Source organism: Myotis brandtii, unplaced genomic scaffold, assembly GCF_000412655.1.
Source record: "Myotis brandtii unplaced genomic scaffold, ASM41265v1 scaffold579, whole genome shotgun sequence".
NCBI lineage: Eukaryota > Metazoa > Chordata > Mammalia > Chiroptera > Vespertilionidae > Myotis > Myotis brandtii.
The window spans coordinates 667,057-679,393 of record NW_005370171.1 but is presented as its reverse complement, the minus strand read 5'-3'; the positions used below and the strand labels follow the sequence as shown (position 1 = coordinate 679,393).

The 12,337-nt window shown below is 57.7% G+C and overlaps 1 protein-coding gene across 1 annotated transcript in view; it reads right to left on the bottom strand.

The window, feature by feature from the left end:
- Positions 1-12,337, bottom strand: part of SDK1 (sidekick cell adhesion molecule 1) — a 339,428-nt gene that overhangs the window by 39,044 nt on the left and 288,047 nt on the right. The window contains exons 20-22 of the mRNA XM_014549990.1: positions 8,443-8,624; positions 1,844-1,959; positions 3-132 (exon numbers count right to left, since the gene is read on the bottom strand). Of these exons, the coding sequence (XP_014405476.1) occupies positions 3-132; positions 1,844-1,959; positions 8,443-8,624 (428 nt within the window). The remainder of the gene's footprint in view (positions 1-2; positions 133-1,843; positions 1,960-8,442; positions 8,625-12,337) is intronic.

The window sequence follows — 12,337 nt, the reverse complement described above, 5'->3', positions numbered from 1 at the left end:
GCACAGGGCCGCCGTGAAGTAGGCCGTGAACTTCCGCAGGTGGCTGATGTAGCCGTGGTGCGCTCCGTGGAAGTCTGGCGCGATGGTGACCACGGTGACAGACTCCGGGGCGTCGGCGGGCCACGCGAGGAGCTGGGGGGAGCGGGTTGGGAAGAGATTCCTTTTAGTCGCACGGCTTCAAGTCTGCACCAGAACTTCATGTGAAATTTACCTTTGACGTCATAATTAAGAAACGTTATAAATCCAACCTTTGTCATCTCACTGAGAAGCACTGAGTTTAAAAGGGATCTCAGTCCGGCCAGTGTGGCTCAATGGTTGAGCGTTGACCTATGAACCAGGAGGTCATGGTCAGGTTCATAGGTCGATTCCCTGTCAGGGCACACGGCCGGGCCGCAGGCTCGATCCCCAGTGTGGGGCGTGCAGAGGCAGCCAATCAATGATTCTCTCTCATCACTGATGCTTCTCTCTCCCTCTCCTTTCCTCTGTGAAATTAAAAAAAATAAAATAAAAAAGGAGATCTCGTAGATTAGTGAGTGCAAACATGGGTATTTATATGTGCACACGTGACACAACGTCTTCTTCATCTCCTGGCACAGACGCGCAGACCGTCCCTCCTCCCACACACACTGCCGAGCGTGTGGTTGGGCAGCAAGGAACACGGACTCCAGCTGTCACTCCCGACCCCGGACGAGCCACACACACAGATGTTTCCCAACAGGCCCGCCCCACACTCGGCATGAGCCCGATGCACTGGGACAACCGTCGCTGTTTCTAGTTTCTGTCCAGCAGCTGCCTGGGCAGCCGGTCAGGACACTGATCACAACGTAAAGGCACACAGTCTGCTGACACGTGGCAGGGGGGCTGCCCGAGGTCTGGCCACTGTGTGTCTGAGGGACCGGGTCCCTGTGGCACCAAACATCGGGGCCCTGGGGCCAGAGGGCGGCGGCCGCAGGACAGGAGCACAGCCATGCAGGTCAGAGCCCAGCGCAGGCACCGAGCGAGCGCCGGCCTCGCCAGACAGACTGGACGGAGCGGCACAGCCTCCTGCTGACCCACGTGGTTTCCTCTCAGGAAGCCGACGGCGGGCCCTGGAGGCGAGGCCGGGCGAGCTGCTGGCCGGCGGCCGGGCCGGCGCGGACACGTGTTTGTGTAAATTGAATCCAAACGGAGAAAGAACGGACTGTGCCGGAGCAGAAACACCCTCTGCATCCGAGACTGTGCGTGTCCAGCCCGAGGTGGGCGCTCCTCTCTAAGCGTCTGCCCGCGCCCACCTCCAGGCGGACGGTCATGACTTTGCTGAGGCCACGGCTCCAGGCCCAGCCAGGGCGGGGATACGGGACAGAGACGACGCTTTCGGGACCTGGGCCCCAGCACACGGATGAAGGTGACATGCTCTGGCGACTAAGGACGAAGGGAAGGTGGAGGGTGGGGAGGGTCCGCGCCTCAGATTCAAGTCAGAGGTGTGACCTGGGTTACCAGGTCTCAGTCCCAGGAGCCGAGGGAGGGAGGGGACGCCGCTCCTCACCTGATACAAATGTCCCTCAATGTCCCCCAGGCAGGGTCCCTCCCGGGAGGAAGTGGTTCCTGCAAGCCCGATCCCAATCCGCGAGGCGGGGCTCCCTCCCGCGGGGATGTTCACGTGGGAGGCCTTTCTCTGGAGACAGTGCTGTGTGTCCCCCCCTCTCCCCGCCCCCCACCTCCCTCGGAAAGCCCGCCAGGAGTTCCTGAGCAGCACAGCTGGTGGCAGGACCTGGGTGACTCCCGGGATCCCAGGACGGGCAGCGGCCTCCGTGCTGAGCCCCAGGCCGGGACCTTCCGAGACGCCCCCGGGCGAGGCGCGTACCTTGTATCCCTGGTTGATGCCGTTGATGAACTGCTGGGGCGGGGGGTTCCACAGGAAGCGGATGGTCGTGGAATTCACCGCTTCCGCCTGCACGTTCTGGGGGGGCGCGGTGGGTACTGTGCCAGGCATCGCCATCAGAGACACGAACCAACAGGAGGCAGGAGGGGGAGAGATGGAAACACCCTTAGCCGCTGCCCGCCGCACGGTCACTCACAGCCCCGAGGACGGGCACGTGACGAATGTCTGGGGAGCTGCTGGCATCACAGAGAAAGGGACTGGGCCGTTTCTCCTTCTCTGCGGCCGAGTTTGTTAAGGCGTCGGCGGGAAAGGGGCCCGGACCACCCGTCCCCGGGGAGCCGTTCCGGGGCCCGAGGGGAGAGCAAACCCAGCTTTCTCCAGCTTCTCTCTCCCCGACCTCTGAGACCAGACCCGGTTCCTGTGGGCGCCCCTCCCGCAGGCGCCCACGCTCCCCCCACTGACCTTCACATGAAACCATCGCCCTCCCGCGGGCACCGCTGCCTACGCTCTCGGAGGCCAGGCGTCTGCCTGTCACAGGGGCCCCATTACAATTTCCACTCTCTCTTCCTTTCCGTTATTGAACCCAATCGTACACCTGCCAGGGGGCCCGCCCCCAGGGAGTCACAGTCCAGGGGACACCCTCATGCAGCCGAAAGGGCGTCTCTGCAGGAGACACACGATACACACGCTGGGAGGCTTCACACCGGAGCCGAGGAGGAAGAGGGAGGTCACATAATGATGGAGCGACCTATTCACCGAGAAGAGGCAACCTCCTGCATGTGTTCTGCAGCAGAACTCAAAGTACCAGGGGCGAAACCGAGAAACGAAAAGGAAAAACGGAAACATCTACTGTTACAGTGGGAATTTCAGTGCTCTTAAAAAAAAAAACAGACCAAGAAAATCAGTAGGAGACACAAGACCTGAACACCCAACACCATGGAGCAGCTTGACCCACGTGATATTAACGTTTAAATCCACCCACCGACGGCAGAACACACCTTCTCCTCGGTGCACATGGGACTTAACCAAGATAACAGTTTAAGCCCCAAACAAACCCAAACAAGTTAAAGATAATGCAAATCGCAAAATGCATGTTTTACGGCCCCAAAAGAATCAAACTTGAAATTAATAACAGGAAGATGGTGGAAAATCCCTAAATATTTGGAAATGAAGCAATGCACTTCAAAATAACCATGAGTCCAAGAGGAAGTCACATGGAAAATTAAAAAGCACTTCCAATTTAATGAAAATTAAAACTCAACATATCAAAATTTATGGGGTGCAGAGGTGTTAGAGGGAAATTTATAGCATTTAAATGTTTACCTTATAATCTAAGATTCTACCTTAAGAATGTGTAGTAGTTAATTAAACCCAAAACAAGGCAATGGTAAAGAAAAAGAGCATAAACAAATGAAATGAAATTAGAAAAATAATAGAGAAAAATCAACAAAATCAAAAGCTGATTCTTTTAAAACATAAATAAACCTTGAGCCAGACTGATCAGGAATAAGTGAGAAACCACAAATTGCCAATGTCACCAATGTCAGGGAACACCTCTCCAAATCCCATGGCGTTAAGAGAGGAGAGTCCATTTCGTACATCTTTTTGCTCATAAATTCAACAATTTAGATGAGGTGGACAAATTCCTGAAAAGAAACTCACTTACAGAATCTACTCAAGAAGAAATAGACAACCTAAGTTGTCCTACAGCTATTCAATAGCTGAATATGCAATTAAAACCTTCCAATAAAAAAACTCTTAAGCTCATAAGCTTTACTGGTGAGTCTACCAAACGTTTGAAGGAAAAATAAAAGCAATTCATCCAAATCAGAAAAAGACATGAAAAGACAAGAAAACTACAGACCCGGATGTCTCCCTCATGAACACAGGTGCAAACATGCTCAATAAAAATATCGGGAAATCGAATTCTACAATATATAAAAATCATACTTTATCCCGATCAAGTGGGGGTTATCTTACAAATGCTAGGCTGGTTCGACAGTCAAATATTCATCAGGGTAATTCTCCATGTCAACAGAATGAAGGAAAAAATGTGATCATCATAATAGATTTAGGAAAAGCACTGGATAAAATTTAACATCCAATACTGACTTTTACAAACTCTCCCGGGGAAGTAGAAAACAACTAACCCTGATAAAGGAACCTATAAGCCTCGACAACACGTAGTTAAGATACAAGGACGGGGTGCTGTCCCTTAAGATCAGGGACAAAGCCAAGACGTTGTTCTGACATGCCTTGTCTGGAAGTGCAAGCCTGTGCAAGAAAAAGAGACGACAGGCACAAGGAAAAAAACAAACCCCTCTCTCTAGACACACAATGTAACTGTCCTTGAAGAACAGGGAGTCAAAAGTCAATTGTAGCCGGCCGGTGTCGCAGTGGTTGGGCGGTGACCTATCGACCAGGAGGTCACGGTTTGATTCCCGGTCAGGGCACATGCCTGGGTTGCGGGCTCGATCCCGAGTAGGGGTCGCGCAGGAGGCAGTCAATCAATGAGTCTCTCTTATCACGAATGTTTCTCTCTCTCCCTTTCCCTTCCTCTCTGAAATCAATGAAAACTATTTTTAAAAAGGTCAATTGTATTTCTAAACATGAGCAACGGAGAACTGGAAATTAAAATGACAAAGTCAATACCATTTAAAATACCAACGAAAACAGGAAGTAGACATAAATTTAACCAACTGCATGCAAGCGCTGGATGCTAAAAAGTCAGAACAGTGATCACAGAAGCAAGACCTAAGCAAACGGAGAGTCACAGCACGTTAATGGGTTGGGAGGCGACCTAACCAAGACGTCAGTCCTCCCCAAACCGGTCTCCGGTTTGAATGCCACCCTAGCAACGCTGTTGCCAGGAGCTTTTAGAGATTGGGAAGTTGACTTTAAAATTTATGGGGAAAAGTAAGGGAATTAAATAGACAAAACAATTCTGAAAAAGAACGAAACTGCCCAATACGAACTATAAACCTACAGGAATTAAACAGAGTCACTGCAGAAAAGACGGACACGCGGGCCAACGGAGCAGCCAGAAAGCACCCGCGTGTGCACCAGCTGAGCTCACTGACGCACAGGGCAGTGCTCTGGAGGAAGGACGCTTTGTAACAACGGTGCCAGGAAGAATGGGTGTCCATGTGCAAACCCCCATCTGGGTCCACACCCAGACCTTATCAGGGACCAGCCCTCCTCACTACCCGGGAGATTCCAGAATCCTCTGTCCTCTCTGTCCCCCATCAGAGCTCACGGAGGCCCCGCCCCAGTCAGAGGACACAGGCTCAGGCCTCCGACCCCCACCCCCCTGCCCCCGCTTTATTAAAATACCTCCAACTCTTCTCAGCCCTCTTCTCTTTTTCCTAATTATTGTCATCAGAGTGACTCGCAAATTTGTGGAAAATGGAATTAAACATTTCCTCGAGTGAGAAAAAGCCCTGCAGCCAGCGCACCCGCCCTGCAATGCATCCCACACAGGAGCCCTCGAGGCCGGAAGGGCTCAACTACAGGGGTTAGGGGACCCCACCCCTCTGAGCAAGGACAGGGCCCAGCGGGGGGACCAGTGTTCACAGAGGGCTTGTCTCCCAGGCCTGAGCAGGAAGCCGACCGCCTGTGGCTTGGAATCAGGAATCGGGCCTCAGGGACATTTTCTGTGATAATTAGCATTTTTAAAAAATATTTATTGATTTCAGAGAGAGGAAGGGAGAGGGCGAGAGAAACATCCATGATGAGAGAGAATCATGGATCGGCTGCCTCCTGTACGCCCCCACGGGGATGAAGCCCGCAACCCGGGCCTGTACCCGGACCGGGAAAGGAACTGTGACCACCTGGTTTGTAGGTCAGCGCTCAGCCACTGTGATGATTAGCATTTAAAGCACCACCTTTGCACACCACGGTAAGATGAACGTGTGCTCTGTGGTTCTCCTTGCCCAGAAAGCCCCATTCCCACAGATAATGGATGCCCGCGCAGATCCCAGCGTGTTCCAGTTGTAAATCCCACACAGCCACCCGCTGGACATGGGCTCATTCTCACCGCCAGGGACGGGTGCTCTGGCGGGAGCTCCCAGCGCTCACGGCCCCGCGAGGACATGACAGGAACCACAGGCGGGTGCGGACGCGGGAGGCGGCAGTGCCCTATCTCGTGCCCCGAGATGGGAGTTCGGGGCGTGGCGAGTAGGAGGCACCGCAGGGCAGGGGGCACCTGCGACGGGTTACACGTGGGCCACAGAGACGGACGTCACTGCGGAGACAAACCTTGGTTCAAAGGCATTTTTGCCCCATTGAGGGTGTCCCGCGAGGGCGAGACGGGAGCCGCAGACCGAGCGTCTGCTGTCTGCAACCCTCACTTCAGACGCCGTGCCGAGCCCGAGTGAACGTCAGCGGCGGCACTGATGTTCCGGAAAGTGGATAATCAAACGTTCCCTCGTTTCCTTAGGATGGGAAATGCTCCCCTCCCATTAGGAGGTAATGTCCTGAAACCAGAACAAACCCTCGCAGCACAGAAGGCCTGTTGCAGGAAGAGAGACGATGAGGAATCAAACCGGGAAGAAATGAGAGCCCGGGCGTGCGCACCATGGCCATTTACAGTGTCCTCTGTCCTGGCCCCTCGGGGGAAGCCGGCCTCCTGTCTCAGTGGACCTGAGAGGGGGAAGAGCCCGCAGTCCACACGGCCTGCGGGTGGGCGGCTGCCATGGTGATGCCCACGTGCTCCCCGCGAAGGCTCTTCACCTGCCCCCTCCACGGCCACGCATTCCTTCCTGTGGCTTCGGCATGAGCCGAAAAACCGGCAACAAAAAGGGACCCAGACACGCCCCCCTCGAACTGAGCTCACGGGAGCGCGTGTCCATGGCGGGAAGCGGCCGAGCTGGGGGCAGGAAGAAAGGCCCAGCGATGCCCCAGGGCCTCCTCCCCGGGACCCAGAGCACATGGCTTCCCGGGCTCCCGGAGTGATCGGGACGGAATTCTCTAGAACACCAAGGACACCTTCCGTCTCAGTTGGGGAATCACAAGGGGCTGTGACAGGCGGATGCTAAAAAGTCAGAACAGTGATCACAGAAGCAAGACCTAAGCAAACGGAGAGTCACAGCACGTTAATGGGTTGGGAGGCGACCTAACCAAGACGTCAGTTCTCCCCAAACCCGTCTCCGGTTTGAATGCACAAGGGAGAAGTGCGGGTCTGTCGCGGGTCCTCACGTGCCCAGCCTGGACCCTGGACGCAGGGACTCTGTGATGTACACAGCCCCACCCGGACCTTGCATGGCCCCTCGCCCTCCATCTGTTATCGCGACCACGGATCCCAGTGACTATATCTTATCAGCAGGGCCTCGTGGCCTTTCTGCCCCGAATTCTAAAATGTGACACATCGACCTACAAATTGAGCAGCGAGACGCGAGCACACTTCCAGCCGGAGCGCGTTCCAGGGGCGCGAGGGAAGGTCCCTTCTGTCGCCTGACGCCCCAGTGGATCGGGACCCGCCTGCCAAATTCCCCTTGTGCGACACTCCTGCGCGGGGACGATGCACAGTCCCGGTCGCAGCCGCTCTCCCCTGGAACAGGCTGCCTGAAGAGACACGTGGTCCTGGCTCCGGCCTCCTCACTCCCCAGAGGTGAGAGAGGTCGCTCGCGGTGGACGGCCCCTGCCTGCCTCGCGTGGGCGATATTCCCGCTCGGCACTGGGAATGCAGAGCGACGGCTCCCGACTTTTAGGGAGGACTGAGGCCTGGTCTCTGGGACGACAGCGGCAGCCGGTCAATAAGGGAAGAGGACGACAGCGGGTGACTTCAGGGGCCGTTAGGTCTCGGCCGGGACTCGGGGAGAGAAGAGGGCAGTGAGAAACCTTGTCGCGTGAAAAAGGCCGAGGCCCGGGAGCAGTGAAAACGCCCAGGCTGGTGAGATCACACCTGCGCTCGGGTAGAGGGCACGGGCGGGGCTAGACTCCCGGGCGAGGGTTTGGCCGCGGGCACGCGCGGCTGCGTGGACAGAGGGTCTGTTTAGAGCCGAGGGCACCGGCAGAGAGCACCGTGTTGGCCCACGCCCAGCGCCTCCCGGGCCGAGCCGGGTCCTCCCGGGCAGTGGGCCTGGACCGTAAAGAGCGGAAGGTGCCGGGCGGGGCGAAAGCGTGGGGAGAGTGAGGCTCCGCTTCATGACAGCCGCCCGGCTTTTCGGGGAGAGTTTTACTGACTAGTAAGCTGTTTGCTCGAGTAACTGAAAGCAACAATAATAACACCAACTGCCAGTTTCATTCCCCCTCCTCCCCGAGCGCATTCACTGAAAACGGACTTCACGGACTCATTCCCTCAGGCACGCACAGGCTCACCGGGACTCCAGCCACAGAGACCCCACTCCGCGCGGAGCAAGTGCCGACCTCGGGGACCAGCCGGTGTGTGCAGCCACGGCCTGTCCTGGCGGCCGAGAGGGCAGTGAGCACACGCCTGCCCCTCCCGGTTACCGTCCTCTCGGGATACAGGGAGAGGTTACATTAAGTGGGGGAGCGAACCCTCCATTTCGTTTCCAGCTGCTCCGATGCAGCCTTGCGAACCCTGCTCCCCCACAGGGCCCGGCGCTGGCGGCACGGCTTACCTCCCTGGAGCGTGTACTCGGCCACCGCCCGGCTGAAGACGCCCAGGCCGGCGCCGTTGTAGGCGGCCACCTGGATCTCGTACTGCGTCCACACGATGAGCTCGGTCACCAGGCAGTAGTTGACCTCGGGGCTGGAGATGTTGCGCTGCTGGTGCTCCCCCGGCAGCCCAGCCAGGCGGTACCTGCACAGACCGAGAGGTGACTCCAGGGACACCCTCACCCAGCTCCTCGCGGGGAGGGGGGGGGGCGGGAGTGAGGGAACAGCAGTAAGGCCGGGGAGCCAGACACGCCCCCGAATTCACCTGTTAAAAAGGTGGAGTCTTGCCTCACTGTGACCATAGCCCTGGGCGAGAGAGACACAGCCCACCTATGAACTGAGTTAGCGGTTAAGGCAGTGACGGCGAACCTATGACACGCGTGTCAGAGGTGACACTCGAACTCATTTTTTTGGTTGATTTTTCTTTGTTAAATGGCATTTAAATATATACAATAAATATCAAAAATATCAGTCTTTGTTTTACTATGGTTGCAAAGATCAAAAAGTTTCTATATGTGACACGGCACCAGAGTTAAGTTAGGGTTTTTCAAAATGCTGACACGCCGAGCTCAAAAGGTTCGCCATCACTGGGTTAAGGAGTCCGGCTTTTCAGGTGTGACTGTCCCGGGAGTGTAGAGACTTAGCACCCAGAGCTCCCGACATGACTTCCAGGGGGGGGACGTGGGGGTGTTGTCAGCCGTCTGAGCGGTGCTTCCTGCGGCTGGAATGTTGGGGGAGAGAAGCCGCACTCTGGCCCCAGTCAGGAGGTCAGATCCGTTCACGCAGGCCCAGAACCAGAACCAGGCCCCAGAACCAGAGCCTGGGGCTTTCAAAGGTGCTCCCGCTCCTAGCGCACTAGCCACTGCTGGGTGTGCCGATCGGCCTGCGGGGGCCCTGAGAGTGTGCAGTAGGCTCTGCAGGGTGCCCAGGGCCCAGGTTTACAGTGAGTTCACTTTGTTACTATTACGTTAAAATATATTTTTATTGCTTTCAGAGAGGAGGGGGAGAGAGAGAAAGAAACATCAGTGATGAGAGAGAATCACAGATCGGCTGCCTCTTGCACGCCCCACACTGGGGATTAAGCCGGAAACCCGGGCATGTGCCCTTGACCGAAATTGAACAGTGACCTTCCGGTTCATAGGTTGACGCTCAGTCACTGAGCCCTGTGGCCGGGCTACAGTTACATTCACTCATTTTAAAGAGGACAGGCCTCCCCTGGGCGTAGGCGTGTGAACGAGGAGACCCTGTCCTGCCTGGAGGGCGCGCCGGGCATGTGCCCTTGACCGAAATTGAACAGTGACCTCCCGGTTCATAGGTTGACACTCAGTCACTGAGCCCTGTGGCTGGGCTACAGTTGCATTCACTCATTTTAAGGAGGGACAGGCCTCCCCTGGGCGTAGGCGTGTGAACGAGGAGACCCTGTCCCGCCTGGAGGGCGCGGCGGCCGGAAACCCGGGCATGTGCCCTTGACCGAAATTGAACAGTGACCTTCCGGTTCATAGGTTGACGCTCAGTCACTGAGCCCTGTGGCCGGGCTACAGTTACATTCACTCATTTTAAAGAGGACAGGCCTCCCCTGGGCGTAGGCGTGTGAACGAGGAGACCCTGTCCTGCCTGGAGGGCGCGGCGCCCTCAGCCCTCCTCCGGGCAGCCAGCATTTCCCAGCTCCATTTCGAGAAGGTGATCAGCGCCCAGAGGAGGCGAGGGGCGTGGACAGGGGTCCCCAGTCCTGGTGCAGCTTCCAGGCATCAGAGTTCCACCCAGAGCAAGAGCGGCTCTGGGGGAGGCGCCTGGCTGTGTGAGGGAGTGGGGAGCGGGGAAGGGAGCCGCCGAGGGAGGAGGCGCAGCTGCAGTGAGGCAGGGCCGTGGGGTTGTGCCGATCGGCCTGCGGGGGCCCTGAGAGCGCGCAGTAGGCTCTGCAGGGTGCCCAGGGCCCAGGTTTACAGTGAGTTCACTTTGTTGCTATTATGTTAAAATATATTTTTATTGCTTTCAGAGAGGAGGGGAGAGGGAGAGAGAGAAACATCAGTGATGAGAGAGAATCACGGATCGGCTGCCTCTTGCACGCCCCACACTGGGGATTGAGCCCGAAACCCGGGCATGTGCCCTTGACCGAAATTGAACAGTGACCTCCCGGTTCATAGGTTGACACTCAGTCACTGAGCCCTGTGGCTGGGCTACAGTTGCATTCACTCATTTTAAGGAGGGACAGGCCTCCCCTGGGCGTAGGCGTGTGAACGAGGAGACCCTGTCCCGCCTGGAGGGCGCGGCGCCCTCAGCCCTCCTCCGGGCAGCCAGCATTTCCCGGCTCCATTTCGAGAAGGTGATCAGCGCCCTGGGGAGGTGAGGGGTGTGGACAGGGGTCCCCAGTCCCGGTGCAGCTTCCAGGCATCAGAGTTCCACTGAGAGCGAGAGCGGCTCTGGGGGAGGTGCCTGGCTGTGTGAGGAAGGGGGGAGCGGGGAAGGGAGCTGCCGAGGGAGGAGGCGCAGCTGCAGTGAAGCAGGAGCCGCAGGGTCTCGGGCAGGTCGGGGTCCCCAGGCTCCTCCCTGAGGCAGAGAGGCTCTGAGGCTGCGCAGTCCCGGCCAGTGACCTGCGCTGTCCCCAGGGCCGGCCAGCAGGCCAGCAAGGCCGCTGCCATCAGAGCGACGGAGGAACCCCGAAATCCAGGCCCCTGACGGAGAACAGCCCTCCCAGAGAGGAGGCTGCCAACGCACTGAGGACGGGCTCTTCATGGAAACCCGGGCCTCCTGAGGAGCCCCCCTCGCCAGGGACCACCTGGGGCCACCCGTGCTCGGCGGGGCCTGCCTGACGGAGCCCTGGCCGGGGGCGGCGCTGGGACACAGGGTCCTTCTGTGACTAATGCGTCAAACCCCATTTTTGCTTCATGCCCCACTGACCTCTGCCCCCTCCCGAGTCGAGTCCTTTGACCGTGGGCCCCGCCGGCGCCAGCACGTGAAGGCGCTCTCCGCGGCGCAGCTGGGTGATGGGGCGGGGGTCCCCCAGAGAAACAACGGGGAGAGGACCGGCCTGGGAGAACCCCTGGGTCAGATACTGACCCCAAAGCTCCCCACGGGCCATCCTGACCGTGGCTCGGGGTGCTTTTGCCGCAGCCACAGGACGCCCGGGAAGGCGAGGTCCACGGCAGGAGGGAGGGCGTTTTCTCTGATGGAACAAGATGACTTTTATGTAGAAATAACAGGACAGCGTTTACAAAGGACACAGCCCTGATGCTCCTCATAAAGGAACTCCCTGCCCATCACAATAAATATGTGATGGCTGCGCACGCGTCCTGACGATTTCTCACGCGGCGCCCTGACGGCGTTTATTTCCTCTGTGGTTCCGCAGGAGGCACGGGCCCTGGGGGTGCGCGCTGCGCACACGGCTGGTTTGCAAGCTGGGGGACGATTCGGGGATGTTTCCGAGCAAATCCACTTCGGCCGGGTCTGTAATTCCTGGAAACGCTGACATCGCGGGCCCTGGTAGCGCGTCCTCACTTCGGGGCTGTCGGATTTAAGCCCCGACACGTGCACAGCCCCCTTCCCAGCCCCGGCCGCTGGCTCCAGCGGGGAAAATCCTTTTAACAGCAGTAATCCCGCAAACAGAGGGACGCGCGGCCCAGGGGCCTCGGCATCAGAGAGATTTCATTATTAACCGCTCGCCCGGAGCGGCCCATGGGCTGACTGCTAACGTCATCCCGGGGCCTCAGGAGCGTTCCTCCACGTGCCCCACCCAGGCAGCCACTGGAGGCGCGCGTGGCTGGGCCCAGGGCGTGAGGCCGGTCGTTTCCATTAGTGGGTGAGCCCAGGACAAGTGTGACGGCCGCACAGGGGCGGGCAGGGCGAGCAGACAGGAACCGA